This window comes from Rhinoraja longicauda, chromosome 13 (assembly GCF_053455715.1).
Source record: "Rhinoraja longicauda isolate Sanriku21f chromosome 13, sRhiLon1.1, whole genome shotgun sequence".
NCBI classification, from domain to species: domain Eukaryota; kingdom Metazoa; phylum Chordata; class Chondrichthyes; order Rajiformes; family Arhynchobatidae; genus Rhinoraja; species Rhinoraja longicauda.
In genome coordinates, this window is record NC_135965.1 from 51,855,200 (window position 1) to 51,882,888 (window position 27,689).

Sequence of the window (27,689 nt, forward strand, 5' to 3'; positions counted from 1 at the left end):
CAAGCCTAGATAAGCACAAAAAGGTGGTGATTAGTTCTGTCGTGAAGCCAGAAATGGAACCAAACCCAGAGAGGTACCGACTGACAAAGCGAGGAACACATTTTTGACTTTATTGCTCTTGCCAAAATATATATTTGAAGCGGACACTGTATAGCTACCTTCCACAGAGCGACAACCAGCCTGCAGCACCCAAGAATACATATCCACCTTGGACTGAGAAAGGAGTTGGTCCCCTGTCAAGTAAGTGTTGTGCGATGAGGCAATAAAGTAGTTGCAGAGGGGCTGATCCATATCCTGATTTACTTCATTGTGCAAAGAGTTAAATATGTCGCATGCAGGACTGCGCATGAAGTTAGTAAAACCTAGATGTAAAAGGAGAATTAGTGAAGGCATGTTCATTCGTGGAACATAAAAGCAGGTTTTGCTTAAAATACTTACATTTTAGATATCAAAACAGAATGTCTTGTTTGGGGATTTCAATTATTTTGCTTAAAAAGCATATAGCAAAATGAACAATTCTTATCCTCAAGTCTGAAGAAGGGTCTCGACCCGAAACGTCACCCATTCCTTCTCTCCTGAGATACTGCCTGACCTGCTGAGTTACTCCAGCATTTTGTGAATAAATTCTTATCCTCAATGTCATTTGAAATCTCAAAGCCCAAAGATTTATAGACATGGATCTGAAGAGTTCTTCATTTGCAACAGTATACTTGTAACATTATGCTGTTCATTATTTTTCTGGACATGGCAAATGAATAAGATTATGCTGGTTCCGATATGACATTTAGTACAGCACAGTATAAATTTAAAATACTTTGAGACTGTAATGTACCCTATTAAATTCATTGATTCATTTGAAGATGTGTTGTTATTAAATCCGGATAGCAGATTAATGTGATTTTGAATAGAGAGAAAAAAATACCTATCCTTGGGAAGGACTTTGTACAAGGTAATGCCTAACGATGCCCTATCAAAATCACAGTCCTCTACATACTTCAATATGTCAGAATGCAAATGGCCTAAAATAGTTTATTCAAAGATATGCAACCTGTTCCCTGTGTTGTCACTAGCATCTGATTTGGTTTTGTTTATCTGCAGCCTGTCATCATATGTAGAAACACTGTACAAAAAAAGGTAACGTTTAAAACTAATACTCTGAGACCAAAGTATATCAAAATTCACTTTCTTTAAATAGAACCATAATTAATATTGATATTGTTTCAGCCAATCTGAAACGCTGTCCTGTAGTCTGAAGAAGGGTCTCGACCCGAAACGTCACCCATTCCTTCTATCCAGAGAAGCTGCTTGTCCCGCTGAGTTACTCCAGCATTTTGTGTCTATCTTCAGTTTAAACCAGCATCTGCAGTTCCTTCCTACACTGTTCTGGCAGCCAGGATATCATCCAACAAAAGTCCTCGACAACTTATTTGGTCTTGGGAATCAAGGCTTCTAAAGATCATTTATGTGAATAGAAAAATGTAAAATGTTTTATTCCAACACTACCCTATAACATCACGGTCATCTTCCTGAAAGGATTAAATTCAGATGAAAAGTCATTGACCCAAAATGTTAATTCTGTTTCCCTTACCACAGATACTTCCAGATTTCCTGTGTATTTTTCACTCTTTGTTTTATCATAAAAGTAACCATGTCTAAATTCTAAATGATTGCTATGAATATGGTACGTGTTTCAATATTCACATTAATTTTCCACGCAGAATCACTTACAAATTTATAAGTTCTCATTACCTTCGACACCCAAAACATTTTGCTGCTTGTTTTCCTCAGAGACTTCAAATTTTCTTATAACATCCGTACAATATTCCAAAGTCACGCTATCCATCTGTGTGTAGAAAAAATATGAAGCTAGTATTTTTAAATGCAACTTTGCTATTGTCAAGAAAAATTGCAATGTAAGGGACAAAATATTATATCCAGGGCTTGTTGATTACATAAGAGTTGAATTCCTTATACTTCTATTTAACCTTTTCCCTTAAAATTTATTCCCATAAAGTTGAAAATAGAAATGAACTTAACGGCCATGGTAGTTCTATGTCACACCGAGTCTCATTCACCAATAATACCTTTGCTTGCTGGCCTTTACTAGTTAAGCCACGCCTTTATTGTAAAATTCTCATCATTTATGAATCACTAGTACTTTGCCATCTCCGAAATTTCATCCAGACCTACTCTCAAAAGAATCCTCTAATTCAGGAGGTTTGATAAACCCCAAATGTAATTGCTTCATCATTGGTGGTTGTGTCTTCTGCACTAATGGGCTCCAGAATTTCTTCTATTTCTAAAGGAGAAGGAAAACTTAGAGATGTGGTTCAGCCAAAGAGTGAGGGATGATTTGAATCACGAACAGAAAAACAGAGGCTTGTTTAAACCAAGAAAGACACTTGAAAGTCAGTCTGCAGACTGATGTGGGTGTCCTCTACAAGAAAGTTAGCAGGCAGGTACAACAAGCCAATTCTCCATCTTTCTTTCCTCTTTTAAGTCCCCCTTTAAAGCTAACTTTCATATTATTCCTTTATAATAATCTTTAATGGATAGCATTCCTGACATTATACGATGCTGTACTTTCAAGGCGAGACATCAACATTAGCCGCTATTAACCAGGCTATCATCGCACGTCGCAGTTTGCATCCTGAATCAGATTGGAGATGATTTTGTTTTAAATGCACTTGACAATTGTTAACCAAAAATCTCTAAAATGCCCAGATTGGCAACTCAATAGCTGTTAAACTTATAAAATGGTACTCCCTGTGTTTAAGTAACTTACTTTTTGTTCCGATTTGAGAAAGTGAGCAAGCTCTTCTACAGTAAGATGGTCTTTCTTGTCACTGTAAGCCTTCACCAGTAGGAAGAGATCCCGTCTCAAAGACATCATCTTGTAGAACACAGAGAACTCTTCAAGATTTAATGTGCCCTGATTCTCATCTGTGTCAGCTTCCTATCGGGAATTGGGTAAAGAGGGTGGAGACAAGGAGAACAAAAAAATCAAGAGTTAAAGTTCATCATACCTTAGCATATTAAAAATCAAGGACCAAGTTATTTCAACTAATTGGCTGCAATTTTTAAAGTTTCTCTTTTATCAATATACTTTTCTTCCTTTCTCTCAACAATTTAATGTCCACCATTTTCCATCTCTTCACTTGAAATCACTGAAAATCTGAAATCATGTTCCAGTTGGTTTGCTGCGTTATTAGTTACGATGATCAAACAGGAGAAATTTACCACTTTTTCCCCACCAGTTTTCCTTTATTTACCTTCCCACATGCTTAAAGTAGGAAGCATTCTTCACCCTCCTCATGACATCCAGACCAGAAACTTGGAACCATCCTCCTCAATTGTTAGAGATAATTTTAAATCATAAGTACATCCAAAACTAATTATAAAACTATTAGGTATTGGTTGGGAGAATATCCCAGATGGAAAAATGTATTGCACAGTGAGGCGATGAAGCATGAGAGTTAACCAGCAAATCACATAAAAATAGAGACACAAGATACTGCAATTCCCTAAGGATACAACAACAGATTGGATGAAGGAGAACGAACAAATATAATGTAATTTGTTTTTCCAGATGATATTTCAATGGGTGCCAATTAAAATGTTATTGTACCAGAGCACAGAGTTTGTGATAACACATGGGCATAGTTATGGTAATAACTAACTTACAGAGTGTCAGGATAGACGCAAAATGCTGGAGTTACTCAGTGGGTCAGGCAGTATCTCTGGCGAGAAAGACGAGTTTGACGAAGGGTTCTGATCTGAAACGTCACCTATTCCTTTCCTCCAGAGATGCTGCTTGACCCGTTGAGCTCCTCCAGCATTGCGTGTCTATCTTCGGTACAAACCAGCATCTGCAATTACCTCAAACACAGAGTGTCAGGATAAATGGGTCATTTTTGGTATGGCAATCAATGATCAGTGGAATTTATTCACAAAATGCTGGAGTAACTCAGCAGGTCAGGCAGCATCTCTGGAGAGAAGGAATGGGTGACGTTTCGGGTCGAGACCCTTCTTCAGACTGATGTCAGGGGGGCGGGACAAAGGAAGGATATAGGTGGAGACAAGAAGATAGAGGGAGATCTGGGAAAGGGGGAGGGGAAGAGCGGGACAGAGGAACTATCTAAAGTGGGAGAAGTCAATGTTAATACCGCTGGGCTGCAAGCTGCTGTTCCTCCAATGGTCAGTGGAATGTCACAGGGATCAGTACGGAGGCCTCAAGAATTTAGAAATGATATTGATGATTTGGTGTCTTGTTTTCGAAATTTGCTAATTGTACGATAGGTGGTTAATAAATCACAAGGTGAACATGAAGAATCCACCGGATTTGGACAGTTTAAGTAACACAAAGTTGGCTGGAAGATGATGTTGGAAAATGTGTAAGAATGAAAAATCAAATTAATCTTTACACTTAGTAAAACTAAAACATGTAGTTGTATAGAGGGATTTGGAAATCTGTGTACATGAAACACGAAAGGTTAGTTAGTACGCAGATAAAGTAATTAGGAATGCTGATGCAATGTTGGTCTTTATTGCCAGGCAGCACAGTAGTGTAGCTGGTTGTTGCTGCCTCACAGTACCAGAATCCTGGGTATGATCCTGACGGCATTTACTGCCTGTGTGGAGTTTGCACGTTCTCCTTGTGACCATATGGGTTTCTTCCGGGTGCTCTGGTTTCCTCCCACATCCCAAAGGCATGCGGGTTTGAAGGTTAATTGGCCCTCTGTAAATTGCCTCTCGTGTGCAGGGCGAGGATGCATTAGTGGGATAACATAGAACTAATGTAAAGGGGCGATCGATGGTCAGCATGGACTCGGTGGGCCAAAGAGCCAGCTTCCATGCTGTATCTCTAAACTAAACTCAAGTATATGGAGTACAAAAGTTAGCCAATCTTGCTGCAACTTTACAGGTCAGCACACAGGAGACATGGATCCTGTAATAACCTCTAAAAACTTAATCACTAAACCATTACTTTTGCCCTTTGGGGGTAGATATTAATGTTTAACATTTTCTATTACAACTTTCTGTTTCATGTTTTCTGTGTAAACACAACCTAATATATTAAATGCATATTCTTTGTTGAATAATTACAACCGACCCTTCAGACCCTTTGAAATTCTCTGGCTCATGGCTGACCATGAAATTGTTATGGACAGTTTACATTGTGCATTACAGATAATATATGAAATTATTATATTGGTCACTGCAGATATCCATTTTCTCCTTCACAAAGGCACATGGCAATAGGTCATAGTTATAGTTTCAAAATATAATAGTTTCAAATTTAAAAAAAAGGCTCATTTGGTTTCTTTATTTTTTCCTTTCAATAGACAATAGACAATAGGTGCAGGAAGAGGCCATTCGGCCCTTCGAGCCAGCACCGCCATTCAATGTGATCATGGCTGATCATTCTCAATCAGTACCCCGTTCCTGCCTTCTCCCCATACCCCCTGACTCCGCTATCCTTAAGAGCTCTATCTAGCTCTCTCTGGAATGTATTCAGAGAATTGGCCTCCACTGCCTTCTGAGGTAGAGAATTCCACAGATTCACAACTCTCTGACTGAAAAAGTTTTTCTTCATCTCAGTTCTAAATGGCCTACCCCTTATTCTTAAACTGTGGCCCCTTGTTCTGGACTCCCCCAACATTGGGAACATGTTTCCTGCCTCTAACGTGTCCAACCCCTTAATAATCTTATACGTTTCGATAAGATCTCCTCTCATCCTTCTAAATTCCAGTGTATACCAGCCTAGTCGCTCCAGGCTTTCAACATATGACAGTCCCGCCATTCCGGGAATTAACCTAGTAAACCTGCGCTGCACGCCCTCAATAGCAAGAATATCCTTCCTCAAATTTGGAGACCAAAACTGCACACAGTACTCCAGGTGCGGTCTCACTAGGGCCCTGTACAACTGCAGAAGGACCTCTTTGCTCCTATACTCAACTCCTCTTGTTATGAAGGCCAACATTCCATTGGCTTTCTTCACTGCCTGCTGTACCTGCATGCTTCCTTTCAGTGACTGATGCACTAGGACACCCAGATCTCGTTGTACGTCTCCTTTTCCTAACTTGACACCATTCAGATAATACTCTGCCTTCCGAGGTTTCCAGATAATTTACTAAAACAGCACTAACATTTAAAAATTGAAAACATAATAGACGTTATTCCATGTTTTATTTAAAGTTCAGATAAATAAACACAGCAATATATGCATGCACTGATAATCCTTCAATGCAGATTGATTTTATATTTCATTATGTACAGAAGCTCAGTCTCAATTTCTGTGATGGCATTTAAGATTCTATATTCCATTGAATTTAAGATATCCGCTTAAGATAATCTGTCCCAATGATTAAAATCAATCTCCAGCTCTTCAGTAATTGGAAATTCAATTGGGAACCTTAAATTAAAGGCAGACTTTTTAATCTTCCATTTCACGATGATTATAAGAATCAAAGAGGAGAATTTTTGGATCAAATTCACTTTCCAATAATACATAGGTACTTTAAACATTGCATTGACATTAAATTCAATCATGAAGAAAAACAAGGAACTAAAAAGGATCTGGAGACCTAAATAACCAATTATCAATGATAGTGGGACACACTGCACTTTAGTTTAGTTTTTAGTTTAGAGATACAGCGCAGAAACAGGTCCTTCGGCCCATCGAGTCCGCGCCGACCAGCGATCCTCATACACGTACACTATCCTACACACGCTAGGGACAATTTACAATTTTACCAAAGCCAATTAACCTACAAACCTGTACGTCTTTGGAGTGTGGGAGGAAACCGGAGATCCCGGAGAAAACCCACGTAAGTCACGGGGAGAACGTACAAACTCCATACAGACAGCACCCATGGTCAGGATCGAACCTGGGTCTCTGGCGCTGTAAGGCAGCAACTCTATCTCTGCGCCACCATGCCTTGGTGGTATGATAAAACATGGAAATCAGGGAAATATACAGAAGGTCAACAAAAGTTAAAGTACAATAACAGAATGAGGTGGAGGTAATAATAATAATAATAATACATTTAATTTATATAGCGCTTTTCAGCAAACAAGACATAAAAACAAACAAACAAAAGATTTATCCAGATGGAGATAAGATTAAGAGTGCATGCCATCACATCACATCTTTCAATATAGATTCCAGAAATTATACTCAATTTAATATTACTAAATTCAAACACCCCAAATCATTTCAGGGAAATTAATACCTAATTCTCAAGGGATATTAAAGAATTAGTAAATAGCTTGTTTTGATCAGTTTAAGGCAGCTTTGATGAGGTAACTAACCTGAAACATCTGCCTGATTCTTCTGCGAGGTAGATTCACATTTAGTTTATGCATCAATTGATAGATTTCCTCAATGCGCAACAGGCCATCACCATTCTTATCAGCCTCTTCAAACATCTGCTTCATCCACGTGATAGTGAAATTAAAGAAAAGCTTAACTGCATTGGAGGTCAATACACGAGGATTATCTTGAATTTACATGTATCATTTTCCATATAGCCAGAGTAAAATAGATAGACCATTCAATATTAGACTGCTATTTTCATGATAAAATACACTGTAAGAATATAAGCCGTGTAACTAATTATTGTGATAACACCCATTGAAACATATGTATAAATATAGAAGCTGATTGTAACTTGGATTGCTTTTTCTTGAGCTGATGATGTTATAATGTTATATGATATAATGTTATGAGAGACATAGTTAGGGTAAACAGTCAACCTTTCTCCCAGGGTAGAAATGTCAAAGATTAGAGGGCAGATACGATAGTGGCAATTAAGAGGCTTTTCAAATATGGATAAGCAGGGAATAGAGGGATATGGATCATGTGCAGGCAGAGGAGATTAGTTTAACCTGGCATCATGTTCAGCAGGTACTTTATGGGCCAAAGGCCAGTTGCTGTGCTATACTCTTCTCTGTTCTCACACGATGTGCGTACAATAACATAACAGTACTGACACTGGATTGTAACCTTTAGGTTGGGAATTTAAATCTACCATGGAAAATTTAAAAATTGAGTAAGTGAACTGGTATCTTTCATAGTAGTAAAATTTAAATTATTAAGTTCCATTTTGTTTTGCTGAATTGAGACAAATACTGTTTTTTCATCTGTGTCACAAAGGATATTGATCGTGAGTCCTTAGTCGTCTTGCAAGCAAATCCTCATCTTTGATTCCAGCCATCAGGTATTTTAATCCTGTTATCCATGTGCGTGCATCCTCAGAGTTGGAGGTGACTAGGTCCAGTGTCTCCATATGACTTCCGTGGTAAATGCTGAAGCAGCAGCTTGGATCGAAGCTCCCTTCAGCCCGACGGTGAAAGTTTGTAGATTGGCTCCATTCCAACACTTTGCAAATTGAATCAATGGAAACTGGTGAGAGAGAAAACGTTGATGCAGAAAAGTTAATTTTTTTACATGTAATTTACTCGGTTATTTTACAATGTTTGTCTGTTTATTTGAATTAATTTGTCTTTTTCAATTAAATATGGAGGTGCCTTACAGCAGCTTGATTTTGGGCTTCAGTCCAAGTGCTGGATATCAAAATACCAGCTTGTCATAAGTAGTAAAAAAAATCATTAGTACTTAATCTGAGGGAAGATTCATTACATTTATTTATTTTTTCATCCTGGAATTGGTGCTCTTCTGGAATATTCTATTTGCCCAGCTGTTGCATTTATTAGACATCAACAGTAAAGCTACACAAATGCCAAGCTCATTTTAATGGCAAGCTCATTTTAATGGCAAGCTCATTTTAAGTATTAAAACAGTTTTGGAATAATATAAATGTTGCCGTGCAGCTAATTTTCATGCCTTTTTAGTCCATTGTTTGAAGTTTGGCAAATCGTCACTTCTCATATTCCCTTACAGTAAAAGGATGCCTTTTGGCCCATTACACCCACGCCATCTCTCTGAGCACACGCATCATTGTCAATCCCCCACTTATTTTATAGTAACATACTTTCTCTAATGTGTACATTAGATCTTATCGAAACGTATAAGCGGTTGGACACATTAGAGGCAGGAAACATGTTCCCAATGTTGGGGGAGTCCAGAACAAGGGGCCACAGTTTAAGAATAAGGGGTAGGCCATTTAGAACTGAGATGAGGAAAACTTTTTCAGTCAGAGAGTTGTGAATCTGTGGAATTCTCTGCCTCAGAAGGCAGTGGAGGCCAATTCTCTGAATGCATTCAAGAGAGAGCTAGATAGAGCTCTTAAAGATAGCGGAGTCAGGGGGTATGGGGAGAAGGCAGGAACGGGGTACTGATTGAGAATGATCAGCCATGATCACATTGAATGGCGGTGCTGGCTCGATGGGCCGAATGGCCTACTCCTGCACCTATTGTCTATTGTCTAACCCCCCCCCCCCACCCCACCCCCCGACCCCAATTTTTCTGTCTATCTGTCACCTATCCATATTCTCCTGGGATACTGCCTGAACTGCTGAGTTACTCCAGCATTTTGTGTCCATCTTGCAATTCTGTATTATTTCATTCCCCTGATTTTTCTGCCACCCACATCAGGGGCAAATTATGGTGGGCAAATAAACTATAAGCACAAATTTGGGATATGGGAGGTAACTGGAGCACCTAGAGGTAATTCATTTGGTCACAGGAAGAACATGCACACTCCACATAGACAGCACCCGAGGTCAGGATTGAACCTGCATCATAGAATGTGCAGCAGCATCTTTACCGGAAGCAACACTGTTGCACCCTGCTCCAACAGTGACATATTCAAAAACTGTAAAGCGCATAATGTGGCACGGTGGCGCAGCGGGTAGAGTTGCTGCCTTACAGTGCCAGAGACCCGGATTCGATCCTGACTACGGGTGCTGTCTGTACGGAGTTTGTACGTTCTCCCCGTGATCTGCGTGGGTTTTCTCTGAGATCTTCAGTTTCCATCCCCATTCCAAAGACGTACAGGTTTGTAGGTTAATTGGCTTGGTGTAAATTTAAAATAGTCTCTAGTCCTAAAATAGGATAGTGTTAGTGTGTGGGGATCGCCGGTCAGTGTAGACTCGGTGGGCCGAAGGGCCTGTTTCCGTGCTGTATCTCTAAACTAAACATATGGTTTTATTTTTATTTATGTTTTTAATACAATATTCGGAAAGCAGCATTAAATCTCCGTACTTTTTGCCTTTTCGTTTTTCCTTGATGGTCGCCATCGAATGCAGGTCCTGTGTTCATCCAAGTAGAAAAGACGCACCAAGCCTTTGCTTCCATTCTTCAGTTTGACCATCTGAGTTCCTGACTGCATTACACACATGCACCTTTCCACTGTGGAGAAGGTCAACAATCATGGATTATGGAGGGTAACGAAACAGGTTTGATCGTAAAACAGACCTTAGTGATAAAGTGCATCAAACAAACAAACTGCACCGCGGCACGGTGGCACAGCGGTAGAGTTGCTGCCTTACAGCGAATGCAGCACCGGAGACTCAGGTTCGATCCTGACTACGGGTGCCGTCTGTACGGAGTTTGTACGTTCTCCCCGTGACCTGCGTGGGTTTTCTCCGAGATCTTCCGTTTCCTCCCACACTCCAAAGACGTACAGGTGTGTAGGTTAATTGATTAGGTAAATGTAAAAAAAAATTGTTCCTAGTGTGTAGGGTAGTGTTATTGTGCGGGGATCGCTGGGCGGCGCGGACTCGGTGGGCCGAAGGGCCTGTTTCCGCGCTGTATATCTAAATCTAAAAATCTTTTAAAAACTGACAACTTTTCAACACAAAAAAATATATATTTTAAGAATAAAAGTACACTTTTGCTTGCAGATGTGGAAGGAGAAAAACATAGCATGATAGATATTAATATACTTAACATTGTAAACACTTAATTTCCGAGTAAATGATATGTCAAATTCACTAAAATAAAGCTCAAGTAGGTCATGTCAAATAAATAACCCGAGCAATAAAATAGCATATAAACCTAGAACATTTACAACAACTTTACAGTGAAATGGAAAACTTTAATAGACATGCAAAGAACTAGTTTTACGGTGGAATATCATGTCGCACACAAGTGTGTGGACCCACATTTTTGGCAGCAAGATCTAAAAATACAATGTGCTGAATAAATAGTCAATGTGCTTCAAAGAGGAGAACATCAATAATGACAGAAGAACTTACTGCCTCAGAGGGCTACTGGATTTTCTATGTCTGTTGCGTAGCTAGAACAATCTGGAGACTTCACTGAACAGGGTGTCCCAATTAATACCTGCACTTCACAAACTTCTAAACAAGATACCACATTAAACTGGAGGCACAAGAGATGCAGATGGTAGAATCTGCAGCCAAACAATCCCACAGATGTTGCCTGTCCCACTGAGTTCCTCCAGTGGCTCCTCCACTCGTTTTAACTAAAGTAAACCGTCTTCTGGTTCTGAGACTAAACTCAACTCTGTCCCTTATCACTGTCCTTATTTCAAAGTTGCACTCTGAAACCTCGCTTCCTTGTGAATCTTTCAGTGGCTCTGCTTGGTTCCTCACTTGTCAACTTATTTGGAAAGTTGCTCAAAATCTTCAAAAACATTTGACATCTCATCATCCTAGCATATCATGTACTATTTCCTCTAAACTGCTGATTGCTAACTTCCTAAATGAAATGCTATAGTATTATCCACGATTTGCAATGAAAGAAGCAAAATAAAACATCCAAGCATGTTGACTCCAAAAATGATAGCACAATTACCATGGAATGACAACCGGTAAATTCTAACTGATAAAATTGAGGGAAACTGCTGTAAAATTATGGGTTCCAATAATTTGATAGTTTGTGCCAATTCTTTGTAGATCTATTAATCAAATGTATTATTACTTAGAACATTCTATTAAAATTTGTGATACAGAAAAAGAAAGAAATTAAAATCATACGTTCACTTTCCAAAAGAATAAGTCACAGTCTGCACCTTCAAAATTCATTGTAATTATTAAAAGATAAGGAAGTCCTGAGTGGCTTGATTACAATATAAATATTGTAATTACAATTTTGTGACAGCTGTAAAAATGTATATTTACAGTAATTTCACATTCAGTCTTTCTCACTGTGATTAGATCTTAATGCCTTGCATGATTTGAAATAATGGTACAGATTTAATTCTCGACATTCCTAAAACATCCAGTTCTTTCATGAACAGATGGCGAGAAGCTGTTTCATAGTTTGAAAAATTCCAAACACGTAATTTAGCAAAAATAGATCAATGCTACAAACCTATTTTCTCCAGCGTGAATTTCTGTGGGATGGCAACACTGCATCCCATACTTAACATCCCGGATGCCAAAAGGGAAGCCATCCTAGGAGACAAGGATTCCTGGCACTACTCGAAACACATCCATGTTTACCAATACCCTGTCCTTTCTATTTGTGAGGAAATGATTCCCTTCGGTAAGTAGAGATTGAAACCTCTGAACATGATTCGTTATGACTCGTTAATCCTTTTGCAAAGATCCAACCTCACATTAATCTATTCTTAAATTCTTGTTTTGTATCACACGACGGCCAGATGCTATAGGATGCGAATGTGAAAAGCCTTGTACAAGATGTACATGGATTGGCCCTCAAGCCAGCTCTTAAAATACTAACAAATCAGTGCATTTTCTAATAGCTCATACACATGGAATTTGTGACCTTGAAATGTGCTGTTCATAACGCATGAAAACGAAAAAGACTGAAAATGCTGGAAATCTGAGCTAAAAGGCGGCACATTTCTTAATTTTGTCTACGCTCATCACCGTATGTAATCAGCAGACTCTGTGACAGAGAAATGGAATAAAACTTTCAGGTCAAGGAACTTTTGTTTTTTTCTGTTAAAATGTAATTGAAGGACTCTGAAATGGTTTGTTCTGTGATGCTGCTTCACCCACTGATTCCTCCAGTTCTTGCTCCAGCGAATTCCAGCATCTGCAGTCTCTTGTGTCTCCTTAGAAACCCTTCACCCTCTCTGCCCTCAACACTGTTACTATCCCTGGAACTTGCCAATGAAACCAAGACTAGAAGAGAGGGGGCTAAAAGAATTGACAGGCAATTCCCTGGTTTGATATTCCAGGTGATTTTAGGAGTGGCTTTGTGAAATTATGTAGGGAGGCCAATTAGAAAACCTTGGAGAGAGTTAGGTTCCAATTTATAAGCTTAACAACGCACTTTCCACACCATTGAATGATTCCACTTGTTCATTCCAAGTTACAACATTCTAGTCAACCTTACCTCACATAGCTGTGTCGATGCAGAGCAGAGGGAATCTGCGGGGGAGTAACTGGCAGGAGGTCACAACTACCATGAGCTTCTTCATCATGCCTGAATCCCAGTGATGAGAGGAGCCAGTGCATCACATCAGCTGGTAGTCGACAGTTCCAATGCAATTGGAAGTTAGACTGCTATCACTCAACTCAGTGGCTAAGGTTTAAGATATCTCAAAGAAAGTGCTGGAGTAGCTCAGCAGGTCAGGCAGCATCTCTGGAGAAAATGGATGGGTGGGTGACATTTCGGGTCAGGACCTTTCTTCAGACTGAAAATAGGAGGGGGGGGAGGGGGAGGGGGAGGGGAGGGAGAGGGGGAGGGGAGGGGGGGGAGACCAGGAGATATCTCTGCTGGCGTGTACAACACTGCCAAAGACCTATCTTGAGGACTTCTTCCTGCTGCACTTAATCCATTCCCCCATCATTTTGTACCCCGAAGCAGGTTTATAGGCTAACTTATAAACCAGCATCTGCAGTTCATTGTTTCTATGCCTATAGGCTTACTGCTTGGGTAACAAGGCTATTCTTTGATACTGTAGCCATGAGCAATCAACCAGTGAGATTTTGAAGTGGTACAAACGACGGTACAAAATGGGCGGCACAATGACTCAGTGGTAAATTTGCTGCCTTACAGCACCAGGGCCCTGGGTTCGATCCTGACTACGGGCGCTGTCTGTACGGAATTTGTACCCAGTGCGTGGGTTTCCTCTGCGATCTCCAGTTTCCTCCCACACGCCAAAGATGTACAGGTTTGCAGGTTAATTGGCCTGGTATAATTGTAAATAGCCCCTAGCGTGTAAGACATTGTTAGTATGCAGGGATCGCTGGTCGGCACGGACTTGGACGGCCGAAGGGCCTGTTCCTGCGCTGTATCTCTAAACTAAACTAAGCAAAGTCATCCGATGACTGCAATGAGCTCCCAAAAATTTGCTTCAGGTGGCTCGACAATGGAGACAGTATCTATTCATCACCACTTTGGGTTTTAAGGACACCAGGAGTGCTTCATCCTCCACCTGCACATTTGGGGAGAAGCTGAAGGGCAGAGAGCTACCAAGGATGGAGCTTATGAAGAGAAGCTGCAGGGATTGTTGCAAAGTTATGCAATAAGTTCACACTGGGGGCAGACTACTCTACCGATATCTAAATGTCAAATCCACTTTCCCAGTAACTCCATCCACCAGCAAACATTAGTTCCCACAAAAAGACAACCAACAAACGTCTGGCATTTTTAAAGGAGTTTCAGCTGTTCCCATCTTTAGGTTGAAGCACCAAGGAAGACGATAAAAGATTCAACTTTAGTTAGTTACATTTTTTTTACATCACTGAAACATCATTAAATCTATAAAAATATTTCACGCAACAGTACAAGGATAACCTATGGTAAACTTTGACAACATTATCATTCATTTTAGAATAAAAAGATTAAACATCCAATACTACAAACTTCAACATGAATAGATTTTCATACATTGTTTTCAATGATTGTATTTTCACATATGTATTCAAGGGAGAGTGATGTATTCAAGAGAGAGTTAGATATAGTTCTTGGGGCTAACGGAATCAAGAGATATGGGGAGAAAGCAGGAATGGGGTACTGATTTTAGATGATCAGCCATGATCATATTGAATGGTGGTGCTCGCTTGAAAGACCGAATGGCCTACTCTTGCACCTATTTTCTATGTTTTATCTATTATTGCTGGGATCTAGGCACACCCTGCTCTCAATATCTCTGGAGAAAAAGAATAGGTAACGTTTCAGGTCGAGACCCTTCTTCAGACTGAGAGTCAAGGGGTCCTTTTCCCCTGACTCCAAGTCTGAAGAAGGGTCTCAACCCAAAATGTCACCCATTCCTTTTCTCCAGAGATGCTGTCTGACCCGCTGAGTTACTCCAGCTGTTTGTGTCTGTCTTCGGTTTAAACCAGCATCTGCAGTTCCTTCCTGCACTGCTCTCATTATCCACTGATTAGTAATTAGCTGATCTAGAAACTTGAGAGATCAGCCCCAGGACCCGTAACAAAGTGTTTCCAATACTGAATATCTATAAGCATGTACATGTGGCAGAGCCATCATTGTCTGAGTAAGTACCTTGATCAGTTTCCAGAACACTTGCACTGTGCACCGTTTTAATTGATTGTGGCCTTTATTTACACAGCTGCAGTTTGTGATTTGAAAACTGATCATTGGTTCATTAGAAGCAGTCTGTTGGCTCATCTCATTTCCATTTAGGTATTTAAATATTTCAAAATGTTTGTTCATGCATTTAGAACATTATAGGGCGCATTTACATTTATTTGGGAGGCGCATTGAGTACAAAGGAGAGGTTCTTTACAACATCCACACTTCTTTGTTATCCATGGAAGTCCATGTCCCGATCCCTTGTTCATAACAAGGACTTAGTGCATACAATGTCAGTCCTTATAAGTCCATAGGTTATAAATTCTAGGGGGCAGAATTAGACCATTTGGCCCACCATTCAATTATGGCTAATCTATTTTTCCCTCTCACCTAATTCTGCTGCCTTCTCCCCATAACCCCTGACACCCGTACTAATCAAGAATCTGTCAATCTCCACCATAATAATATCCATTGAGTTGGCCTCCACAGCCTTATAATTGACCTGCTTATATCATCTAAAGCTGCATTATCCCTTTATTCAGCATTTGCAGTTCATTCTGTTAATCATATGTATATTATTCTATTTAATGATCTGTTTATCACTCCAAAACAAAATAAATAAATCTATTTTTTATATGAAAAGTCAAGTGAGGTAAGTTACCTTGGAATACGCCATTGTCGGATAGAAAGTGTCTACAGTACTGAAGGCCGCCTTTTCTGTTCAGGGCTCGAGAGCTCATTGTAAATCTAACTATGATCCAAACAAATGTTCAATTGCGATCCAGAATAATATAACGAAACTGCAAAATAAATAGCAAAGAAGCCACATAAAAATTAGCAGATACATTTAGATTGATGATAAAGGTTTGGCAGAGGGAACATTGAATTTTATCTTAACCTACTTGATCTCAGCACTTCAACTCCCCCTCCCATTCCCAATCTGACCTTCCTGTCCTGGGCCTCCTCCATTGTCAGAGTGAGGCCCAGCGCAAATTGGAGGAACAGCACCTCATATTTCGCTTGGGTAGTTTACACCCCAGCGGTATGAACATTGACTTCTCTAACTTCAGATAGTCCCTGCTTTCCCTCTCTATCCCCTCCCCCTTCCCAGTTCTCCCACTAGTCTTCCTGTCTCCGACTACATTCTATCTTTGTCCTGCCCCCTCCCCTGACATCAGTCTGAAGAAGGGTCTTGACCCAAAACGTCACCCATTCCTTCTCTCCCGAGATGCTGCCTGACCCGCTGAGTTACTCCAGCATTTTGTGTCTACCATTGAATTTTATCTCATGATTTTACTGATATAATTCTTGAAACAAGAAAATCCCATAATAACTAAATGTGATCATTTGCCGACATAAAATAATTATTTTACCTGGATAACATTGATTGCAGCTATTATTGGCTTAAAGTGCCTGTGCTGTCTCTTTAAAAGTGTGCAGTGAATCATTGTATAACAGCATTGACTGAATCTTTACAAAATCCTCAATGTCTTAATAGTCTAAACATATCCAACATAAAAATTATAATCAGTTATTAAATAGTTTAAAGCAATGGTATATTGTCAATATCCTCAATGTAATTGTTACCATAATATTAACATATGTTATCACAACGAAGCTTTATTAAAACACGAGAGCAAGTGGAACCGTTGAGCCCAAACCGCTCCCGCATTGGTGCAACACCCTCCCCTCCCCTTCCCTCCTCCCCTCCACCCAACCTCCCTATTCCCCCTCCCTCCCTCCTTCCCCCTCCCTCCACCCAACCTCCCCTTCCCCCTCCCTCCCTCCTTCCCCCTCCCTCCACCCCTCTACTCCCTCCTTCCCCCTCCCTCTACTCCCCCTCCCCCTCCCTCCCCCACCCCACTCCCTCCTCCCCTCCCGCCTCCCCTCTCTCCACCCCCCTCCCCCTTTCCCTCCCCCTTATCCTCCCTCCTTCCACCCCCTCCCTCCTAGGAGATAGATTTAAACTTTAAAATGTGAATAACTTTAAAAATATAACACCGATTTCAATGAAACTTCTTCCATTAGCACCAAAAGGACGACGGTGAGGAAGGTGGACCTAAAATTGTCGCACTATCGTGTACCGTTTTGGCTGTAGTTCAGGAACAAACAAACGAGAGTTTTCGTATATAGATATCAAAAGGAAGTAAATGGAATGTAACAATTGAATGAAAACTTATGGATTCAGTAAACAGTCAAGCTATTTCCTTCCAAATTTGGATACAAATCACAACATTTGAATGAATTATATCTTTGTTGAATATATCTTTCTTATATCTTTGAATGAATTGGGGCAGTCCAGAACCAGGGGCCACAGTTTAAGAATAAGGGGTAGGCCATTTAGAACTGAGATGAGGAAAAACTTTTTCAGTCAGAGAGTTGTGAATCTGTGGAATTCTCTGCCTCAGAAGGCAGTGGAGGTCAATTCTCTGAATGCATTCAGGAGAGCTAGATAGAGCTCTTAAGGATAGCGGAGTCAGGGGGTATGGGGAGAAGGCAGGAACGGGGTACTGATTGAGAATGATCAGCCATGATCACATTGAATGGCGGTGCTGGCTCGAAGGGCCGAATGGCCTCCTCCTGCACCTATTAGATGAAGGGATTAAAAGTACCATTAGCAAATTTGCAGATGATACTAAGCTGGGGGGTAGTGTGAATTGTGAGGAAGATGCAATAAGGCTGCAGGGTGACTTGGACAGGTTGTGTGAGTGGGCGGATACATGGCAGATGCAGTTTAATGTAGATAAGTGTGAGGTTATTCACTTTGGAAGTAAGAATAGAAAGGCAGATTATTATCTGAATGGTGTCAAGTTAGGAAGAGTCAAGTCAAGTCAAGTCAATTTTATTTGTATAGCACATTTAAAAACAACCCACGTTGACCAAAGTGCTGTACATTTGATTAGGTTCCAATAGAAAAAAAAAGGGGATGTTCAACGAGATCTGGGTGTCCTAGTGCATCAGTCACTGAAAGGAAGCATGCAGGTACAACAGGCAGTGAAGAAAGCCAATGGAATGTTGGCCTTCATAACAAGAGGAGTTGAGTATAGGAGCAAAGAGGTCCTTCTACAGTTGTACCGGGCCCTGGTGAGACCGCACCTGGAGTACTGTGTGCAGTTTTGGTCTCCAAATTTGAGGAAGGATATTCTTGCTATTGAGGGCGTGCAGCGTAGGTTCACTAGGTTAATTCCCGGAATGGCGGGACTGTCGTATGTTGAAAGGCTGGAGCAATTAGGCTTGTATACACTGGAATTTAGAAGGATGAGGGGGGATCTTATTGAAACATATAAGATAATTAGGGGATTGGACACATTAGAGGCAGGAAACATGTTCCCAATGTTGGGGGAGTCCAGAACAAGGGGCTACAGTTTAAGAATAAGGGGTAGGCCATTTAGAACGGAGATGAGGAAGAACTTTTTCAGTCAGAGAGTGGTGAAGGTGTGGAATTCTCTGCCTCAGAAGGCAGTGGAGGCCAGTTCGTTGGATGCTTTCAAGAGAGAGCTGGATAGAGCTCTTAAGGATAGCGGAGTGAGGGGGTATGGGGAGAAGGCAGGAACGGGGTACTGATTGAGAGTGATCAGCCATGATCGCATTGAATGGCGGTGCTGGCTCGAAGGGCTGAATGGCCTACTCCTGCACCTATTGTCTATTGTCTATTGTCTATATCTCTCCAAAATTTCCCGCAATGACAATAGCACTGAAATATTAATAATGGGCTGTCTATATTCTAAACTAATTTTAAATAACTAAATTTAACTATTTAACACATAAATGCAACTAATTTCAAGGATTATTTCTTAAGAATTTGCACATTTCAATGTCAAGGATCTTAAAGTTTGCCCTTGTTTTATTCCCAATGACTTTAATCCAATCCACAAATGTGCAAACCATTTATCTTAATTAGACCAATCATGGATAGCTCAAAAGCTCAACACTTTCGTATCAGTTCATTTATTTCTCTGCCCCAATATTTTTCTTACTACTTGACCTTATAAAACAAAGACTCATTGATCACTTCAGGGGTGACTACTCTTAAATAAATCTTAACCTTTGCCAATTTTCTTAGTTTTCCACTTTTCCATCTGGTTTTCAAGGATTTGAAAGGCTATGCAGCATCTACCATTCTCAAAATAACTGTGCTAAGTTTGGAGCTAAATGAACATTTTAACACTGGGGAGATTAATGCTATATTCCAAGTTTCTATTATTTTGAAATATCATAGAGATGAGTTATGAGTTTTTGTATAGTACTTGTACAAAACTTGTACATTTGTAGATATTTGTAGAGGGAAAACTCATCAGTACAATAAATCTTTAATGTGTAAATAATCCTCTTTGCAAATAAGTATGGCTCAGAACCAGAATTAGAAATTCTTAACTGAGGTTAAGAATTGTTAATGATTGTATTTACACAAACCTTGAAAAGGTTAGTGCTTTCTGTGAGTGCATATGCAAATTTAAGTACTGTAAATAAATGTATAGGTAGATTGAAAACATGTTTAAACAGAAATAGAAAAGTTTAACTTGTTTAACCTTCCAGTTTGGTGGTAAAATTAATATGGAAATTTGCACAGAGCACACTGATTTTAGCTGTTGTGTTAAAACTGTGCTGCTATTAGTTTCAATATCCCCAAGCTAGAGTCAATTCAGCCAATTTTCCGAATTGTAGTCAGTGACTTCTGCTGGAAAACATGTTATGTAGACATGAGTTAAGAGTAGGACCAAATGTGTTTCTAGTTTAGTTTAGCGATAAAGCATGGAAACAGGCCCTTTGGCCCATCGAGCCCTTCTGACCGTCGATCACCTGTTCGCACTAGTCCTGTGTTGTCTCACTTTCTTGACTGCTCCTTACACATTAGGGGTAATTTTACAGAGGCCAATTAACCTACAAACTTGTACGCCTTTTGGATGGGGGAAGAAACCCCAGGACCTGGACGAAACCCACGTAGTCACAGGGAGAACATGCAAACTCAACATAGACAGCACCCAGGGTCAGGATTGACCCTAGGTCTCTGGTGTTGTGAGCCTGCGCTACAGCCTGCCTACGCTACTGTGCCATCCCCAAATTCTAACTTTTGTTCTCCTCATCAATGTTCAATGTCTGACAATGAAACCAGCATTTGGCTGACATGCCCAAACAGAATGAATTACCAAAGCACTTTATTGTGAAGGGGTTTATCAAATTAATTAAATTCTGCAATAAGGTTATCAGAAATTCACATCCTCTCCTCCTGCATCACCAGCAGAGTGAAGCATGGACATTAGGACACATTGCATTTCTTTTGTTGTGACAAAAAAAAGTGAACTTAGAAGTGGCTTAACTAGATCTCCACAAAGCAGAAGAGAAACATGGGTATGTGTTAACCGGTTCAAGCACTCAGACGCTCCCTCAACACGAGCCACAGAAAGTTGAGCTTTACCCTTGTCTGCCCCTCCCCAGTATCCAGTTGCAGTTGGCATGGTAACCAGCCACTCATGCCTCCCCTTTGGCCTCCAAGTTTTGTCACAGGGAACCAAAACCATGGGAAAGATTAAACGACGGAACTAGTTTCCTGTGCGCTGAATAACCATATTACGACTTTTACTCTATTTAATAGAAACATAGAAAAATAGGTGCAGGAGTAGGCCATTCTGCCCTTCGAGCCAGTACCGCCATTCAATATGATCATGGCTGATCATCTAAAATCAGTACCCCGTTCCTGCTTTTTCCTAATATCCCTTGATTCCTTTAGCCCCTAAAATGCTATTATTTCGCAAACAAAAAGTTGGTATAGGTTAAAAAAGTTGTTACTAGGTTATTATGCATGTTAAGAAACTTTTTTTGGTTCAGTTTCTCTCTTCCAATGTGACATCTATTGTATTACAACTTGCAAACATTTTTGAAAATGGGAGAAGTGCAAATTAAAACGTTTTAATGAAATAGAATGTGTAATTTCTAAATGAAAGCAGTATTAATGAAGCTACTGCGTGTTTTGAATTGCGCATTATATATTTTATCCATCAAAGGATATCATGGTTTGAATCAGATAGGGCAGGTTGCCGGAACTACTGAGGCAATTTACAAAGAAACCACACAAATGAATACAGTTTATGGAAATGAAACTTCAGAGCTGTCTTTCAAAATCTATTCCATGCAGTTCAACAAGTTGGTACTCTTCAGGGATTTGGAGAGGTAGAGAATCCACTAAATGTGGGCATTAAAAGATTAGTTATGAAATCTGTGATCAAGGTACAGTTGCAGTATAAAGAATACCTTTGATCCATCCCCAGTTGCGCCACTTTTGCAAGCAGATTGAAATTAGAATTGCAGTCTCAACTGCACAACAGCTGTAAACTGTGGGCTTGAGATTCTGGGGACCAGACGGATACTGATGCCATTAATTTAACTTATAAACCTTAATAGATATTAGGTAGAAAACCCTCATCCCATCTGGTGTTGGGACCGCATTAAAATTCTGCTCCCAGAGGTGAAAACATAAGGGGCTCCAAATAATATGCTAAAACAGAATGTCATCCAGTTCTCCAGAGGTCTGCTTTTTAGCTCATTCTGCACCTGGCCCTCATTGTAAATCAAAGTAATACAATGTCCCATAAAATTTCGTGGTCTTCTGTAATATGAGAAAAGAAAGCTTTCTCTTTTTAACTGGGTTTTATTTCAGACAGTAACTATACACTGAACAATGTTCTGCCATATCCCTTGCTCTTTCACACAGATCAAAATCCAGTATCAGCATCTGACATATCACCGTTACCCTGCAATCTCAACATTATAAAGTCTACATCTTCCATGGTCAACGTGCAAGTTATTCAACCTATAAAATTAAAACGTTTCACTTATACTAATTATTGATCACTGCTTTGTTAAATGCTTCACAAAGTTGATTAAAACACTGTGATATGAATTTGAATTGAATGCAAATATAAAAGCTGTCACAGAAATGTTCAAACTTGCTTTGGGAATCTATTTAAGATAGTTCCAAATTATATTCTAATTATTAACTTCATTAATATAATTATATTACCTAACTACCAAACCATTCTGATGTTTAAAAGCAATGGCAGTAATCACATAAATAAAATTGGAAAATTCATAATGAATTGGCCAATAGACAATATACGGTAATCCATTTATCACAATCTATTGCTCTAGTCATCAAATACATCCAGAGGACAAAGGTTTATGGTGAGGGGAAAAGATTTAATAGGAATCTGAGAGGTAACCTTTTTATATAAAGGGTGGTGGGTGTATGGAACAAGCTGCCGGAGGAGGTAGTTGATGCAGGGACTATCCCAACGTTTAAGAAACAGTTAGACAGGTATATGGATAGGACAGGTTTGGAGGGATATGGACCAAATGCTGGCAGGTAGGGCTAGTGTACCTGGGGCATGTTGGCCGGTGTGGGCAAGTTTGGCTGTAGGGTCTGTTTCCACACTGTATCACTCCATATCAAATAGCCTTTCAGGCGCTGACCAGCCCACTGTGCATTCCAATTCCAGTTGTTGTACTTCATGCGAACAGTACCTATATGAAATTACTATTATTTAAGAAGAGAATGGAGTGGGTGATGTCCAACTGGCTCACACACTCATATTCTTATGGCGAATGTAACAATATATATTTTTATTCACAAAATGCTGGAATAACTCAGCAGGTCAGGCAGCATCTCGGGAGAGAAGGAATGGGTGACGTTTCGGGTCGAGACCCTTCTTCAGACTGATGTCAGGGGGGGCGGGACAAAGGAAGGATATAGGTGGAGACAGGAAGATAGAGGGAGATCTGGGAAGGAGGAGGGGAAGAGAGGGACAGAGGAACTATCTAAAGTTGGAGAAGTCGATGTTCATACCTCTGGGCTGCAATATATATTTTTAACTAAGTAGCAGAAAATAAAACCAAACTCTTGTCCAGTGTTCCCAGAGGCACAATACTGGACATAATCATACAACCCAAATATGATTTGTTTATTCCTATTTACTGTTTTCTCTGCACTGACCAATCTTCAGTCGACGCCAGTAAATTAACCACAATACTTTGGATTCTTATTTTTTGTAAATAATCTTAATGTGTTCAAAGCATTTCGAAAGATCAAACGCAGTACGTCAACTGGTTCATTGTTATTTTGTTCTGGTAGTCATAGCCTCAGAAAGTCCCAACAGAATTGTCAAAATTAGTCCCCTTTTATAAATTAATATTTAAGTGACCCAATCCTATTATTATTTTACCTGATGCCATGTTTCCGCTTCCTGTATAATTGATAGCGATATTTTACCTATTATTGATATCAGATTTATTGTTTTGCATTTTCATTCTCAATTGTTCCCCAGACGTGGGTTTTCAGTTACCATATTTCAATATGGGAACTGTTTTTTGATCTGTAATTTTCTACCTCCACCTCTTTCCAAATGGTGCACACTGGTCACCTCTTCAGCCTAACGCTCCCTGTAATTTCTCCAATGCTATCTTCAAAAATTAATATTAAGTTCTCTGAGCTCCAAATTCACATGTAATGCTATGCTATTTCTGGGAAATTTTCTGTTTTCTTCTGTGAAGGCAGACGTTTCCTTAATCTTTCTGCCATTTCCTTATTCGCCAATATAATTATTCCTTTCTGAGTATCTCAGGGATCCACATTAACTTTAGATGATCTTTTCATTTTTACATAATTATTGGAGCTTTTATTGTCTCTTTTATGCTTCTCACTGAACTGCTCATGTTCCAGTGTGCGATTCCTTATCATATTTTTCTTCCTTTGTTTGGATTCCGAGTTTTTTCTAATCTTACTTTTTTGGGCACAATTGTAAACATTTTCCTTTGATCTTTAACTTCTTTGTGGTATTTTCCCAACAACAGATGTTATTGTTGTCAGTCCCGCTTCTAATGAAATACAATTAGTCCACTCCTTTCAAAAATAATTCTCTTATCACATTTTCTAAACTTCTTTAAGATTTGAGTGAAATGGAAATGTTTTGTATGTACAAGACTGCTTCCTGAATCAGGAATCAAGATATCTTTGTAAGGTTATTAGGCCAAACTCAATGTTCACATCTACACCTTTAATCAGCCATGATCACATTGAATGGCGGTGCTGGCTCGAAGGACCGAATGGCCTACTCATGCACCTATTGTCTATTAATCTCTTCTTGGAGAATTATCAGTTTTTAGTGCCATTATTTTCTTTATTACTGCTACCATGCATACTGGAGCCAGCAAAACCTAGCTCATTAAGGTCTCAAAGTCATATACTTGTCAATACTATTCATGCTGTTATAAATGTCTCAAAATCCTAACACCAATATCGTTCTGTAATAATTACGAAGTCAAATTGCTGAACACCTAATAATCTCTTTGACAATTTTATCAATCCTTGCAACAAGGGGCCACAGTTTAAGAATAAGGGGTAGGCCATTTAGAACTGAGATGAGGAAAAACTTTTTCAGTCAGAGATTTGTGAATCTGTGGAATTCACTGCCTCAGAAGGCAGTGGAGGCCAATTCTCTGAATGCATTCAAGAGATAGCTAGATAGAGCTCTTAGGGATAGCGGAGTCAGGGGGTATGGGGAGAAGGCAGGAACGGGGTACTGATTGAGAATGATCAGCCATGATCATATTGAATGGCAGTGCTGGCTCGAAGGGCCGAATGGCCTCCTCCTGCACCTATTGTCTATTGTCTATTAACTCGTTAAATTTGACCTTTGTAATTAGGCTCATTTTAGTACCTCAATAAATTGGTTCCTGTAATAAACTGACATGAATAATAGCCATAAGATAGTGGCCATACAAACAGGAAAGGGGCTATATAAACTTATGTTATAACTGGCTATATAAACTTGTCATAAAACACTGAAAAATGTGCAAACCTTTCCGAAGTGTTTTGTAACATAAGTTTAATTCTATTCAGAGGCCAAATTGAATAAGAAATTTCAACTATGTTTTGATGCTGACATGTCCAAAAGTATTAGAAACTTTCAAGTTCCAGCTGGTAAAGTTATTCTTCTGCAGGCAACCTCTCCAAAATTCATCAGACCAATTTTTGGACTTATGCCTTTAATAATGAAGATCCAGGGAACTGCAGATGCTGGAATCTTAATCTCAAATCACAAAATGCTGGAGGAACTCATCGGATCAGGCAGCAGATCTGGAAGGAATGGATGGGCGACATTTTGGGTCAAGGACCCTTCTTCAGACTGATTGGAGTAGAAGGGAGAGAAAGCTGGAAAGGCGAGGTAGGAGTGGGACAATGTCTGGCAAGTGAGGGGGGATTCAAGTGAGGGGGGATTCAGAATAGGGGGAGTTTAAAACCATAAGGCATGAGAATTAGGCCATTCGACCTATCAAGTCTGTTCTGCCATTCAATCATGGCTGATTTATTTTTCCCTCTCAACCCCATTCTCCTGCCTTCTCCCCATAACCCTTGACGCCCTTACTTTTAGCTTTCAATCTCTGTTTTAGAAATACCCAAGGGCTTGGCCCCCACTGCCATCTATGGCAATGACTTCCACAGATTCATCACTAAAGAAATCCCTCCCCAGCTCCATTCTAAAGGTACGTGCTTTTATTTTGGTCCTAGATTCTCCTGCTACTTGAAACATCCTCTCTACATCCACTCTATCTAGACCTTTCATTGACAGATGGGTGTAGTAACTGACAAGGACTAGGGGTGAGAAGGAGACAAAAGGGGTGTCAGATAAACAGAGAGGAGGAGTGAAATGTAAAGACAGAGGGAGGAGTACAAGTGGAAGACGACAGCTGAATGTCACCTGTCAATTCCCTCAACAGATGCTGCCTGACTCACTGAGTTTCTCTAGCACTTTGTGTTTAAGTCTTTAAGAATCTGATGCATGCTTCATTCTATTTTACTCCTACACTGCATGTGGGATTCTCTAATTGTATCCACAAGCAGCCTCCCACATGCTTTGTGCACAAATTCTGTGCTCCATTTACAGGCTTGATCGAGCGTTGTATTAATTGAGCCGTGTGAGTTCAATTTGTTTCTGTTTTTGGCTTGCCATATTGAAAACCACTTTCTCCATATTTTGTTACAAAATGACCTCCAAACATGCCTTCAATCAGATAAATCAAAGAACAGACCTTGCTGATATTATAAATATATTTATTGTGATGTTAGTACTCCCCATACATCATTACCATGCCACATTTCTGCTCTGACATTGGATTAAGACAATGTCTTGAGATGGGACCTCACAAAAAAAAATATTTGCACTACGCACGGTTTTCTAACTGCAAGGCAGTTCCAATAGATGCTCCCTGTGGGCCATGCTCTCTCCCATAATGTAATCAGAGAGTTAACAGTGTTAGCCTAATGTAATTGCCAATATGCTTTTAACACAGCCTTTTCACTGATGATTTTGTTGCTCTACACTTACAAGATCTTTGAAGGTACAAGTGAATTAACTGTTGTCTTCCACTTTACCAAATTGAAACGCAGGTCAGCAACAATTGTTCATGTTATCAGGGGAATAGTGGTCAGGGGAGAGGTAGGCAAGGAACACAGCAACTTGATTTTTGCTGATCAGTCACGTTTCCTTCTGATGTGAGTCTGAAATAAAATCAGAAATGCTGGAAGAACACACCCAATCAAGACACCAATGTTTGATTTTTTTTGCACAGAACTGTTGCAAGTCTGATTGTTTGGTAAAACACTTCTAGAGATCGCACTCAAGAAGGGTTCTGACCTTTAGACATACAGCGCGGAAACAGGCCCTTCGGCCCACCGAGTCTTGAAACGTCACCTGTCCAGTTCCCTCCATGGATGCTGCCTGACATGCTGAGTTCGCCCAGCAGCATGTTATTTTTACTCAAGAATCAAAACAGAAGCTTAGCAGCCAAATGACCACATTTCCACAGGGTTGTGTGCTCAGTCCCTTGCTCTAACCCTGTACACCCATGACTGTGTTCCAAGTACAAAGCTAACTCAATCCTTAAGTTTGCTGATGATGCGCGCTGTTCTCGCGCGGATCTACAGCAAAGCTTACGTAGAGTACGGGAAGGGTAGAGAATGTAGTGTCGTGGTGTCAGGACAATAACCAAGCCCTTAACGTCAGCAAGACAAAAAAAGTTGGTTGTTGACAGCTGAACACAACCCTGTCCTGTTCAACGGATCTGCTGTAGAGATGGTTGACAGCTTCCACTTTCTAGAAACATAGAAAATAGGTGCAGGAGTAGGCCATTCGGCCCTTCGAGCCTGCACCGCCATTCAATATGATTATGGCTGATCATCCAACTCAGTATTCCGTACCTGCCTTCTCTCCATACCCCCTGATCCCTTTAGCCACAAGGGCCACATCTAACT

At 40.0% G+C, this 27,689-nt stretch overlaps 1 protein-coding gene across 3 annotated transcripts in view; it reads right to left on the bottom strand.

Annotated features, from left to right (window-relative positions):
* The window catches only part of plch1 (phospholipase C, eta 1), a 75,491-nt gene that overhangs the window by 41,917 nt on the left and 5,885 nt on the right, over positions 1-27,689 (bottom strand). For 2 of the 3 annotated variants that reach the window (XM_078410972.1, XM_078410970.1), the window contains exons 2-8: positions 16,047-16,185; positions 10,169-10,315; positions 8,164-8,407; positions 7,315-7,444; positions 2,786-2,956; positions 1,750-1,843; positions 159-362 (exon numbers count right to left, since the gene is read on the bottom strand). In XM_078410972.1, coding sequence (XP_078267098.1) covers positions 159-362; positions 1,750-1,843; positions 2,786-2,956; positions 7,315-7,444; positions 8,164-8,407; positions 10,169-10,315; positions 16,047-16,125 — 1,069 coding nt within the window. In that variant the 5' untranslated portion in view covers positions 16,126-16,185. Of the gene's footprint in view, positions 1-158; positions 363-1,749; positions 1,844-2,785; positions 2,957-7,314; positions 7,445-8,163; positions 8,408-10,168; positions 10,316-12,244; positions 12,464-16,046; positions 16,186-27,689 lie in introns of those variants that run through there. The other variant, XM_078410969.1, reaches the window with a different exon arrangement.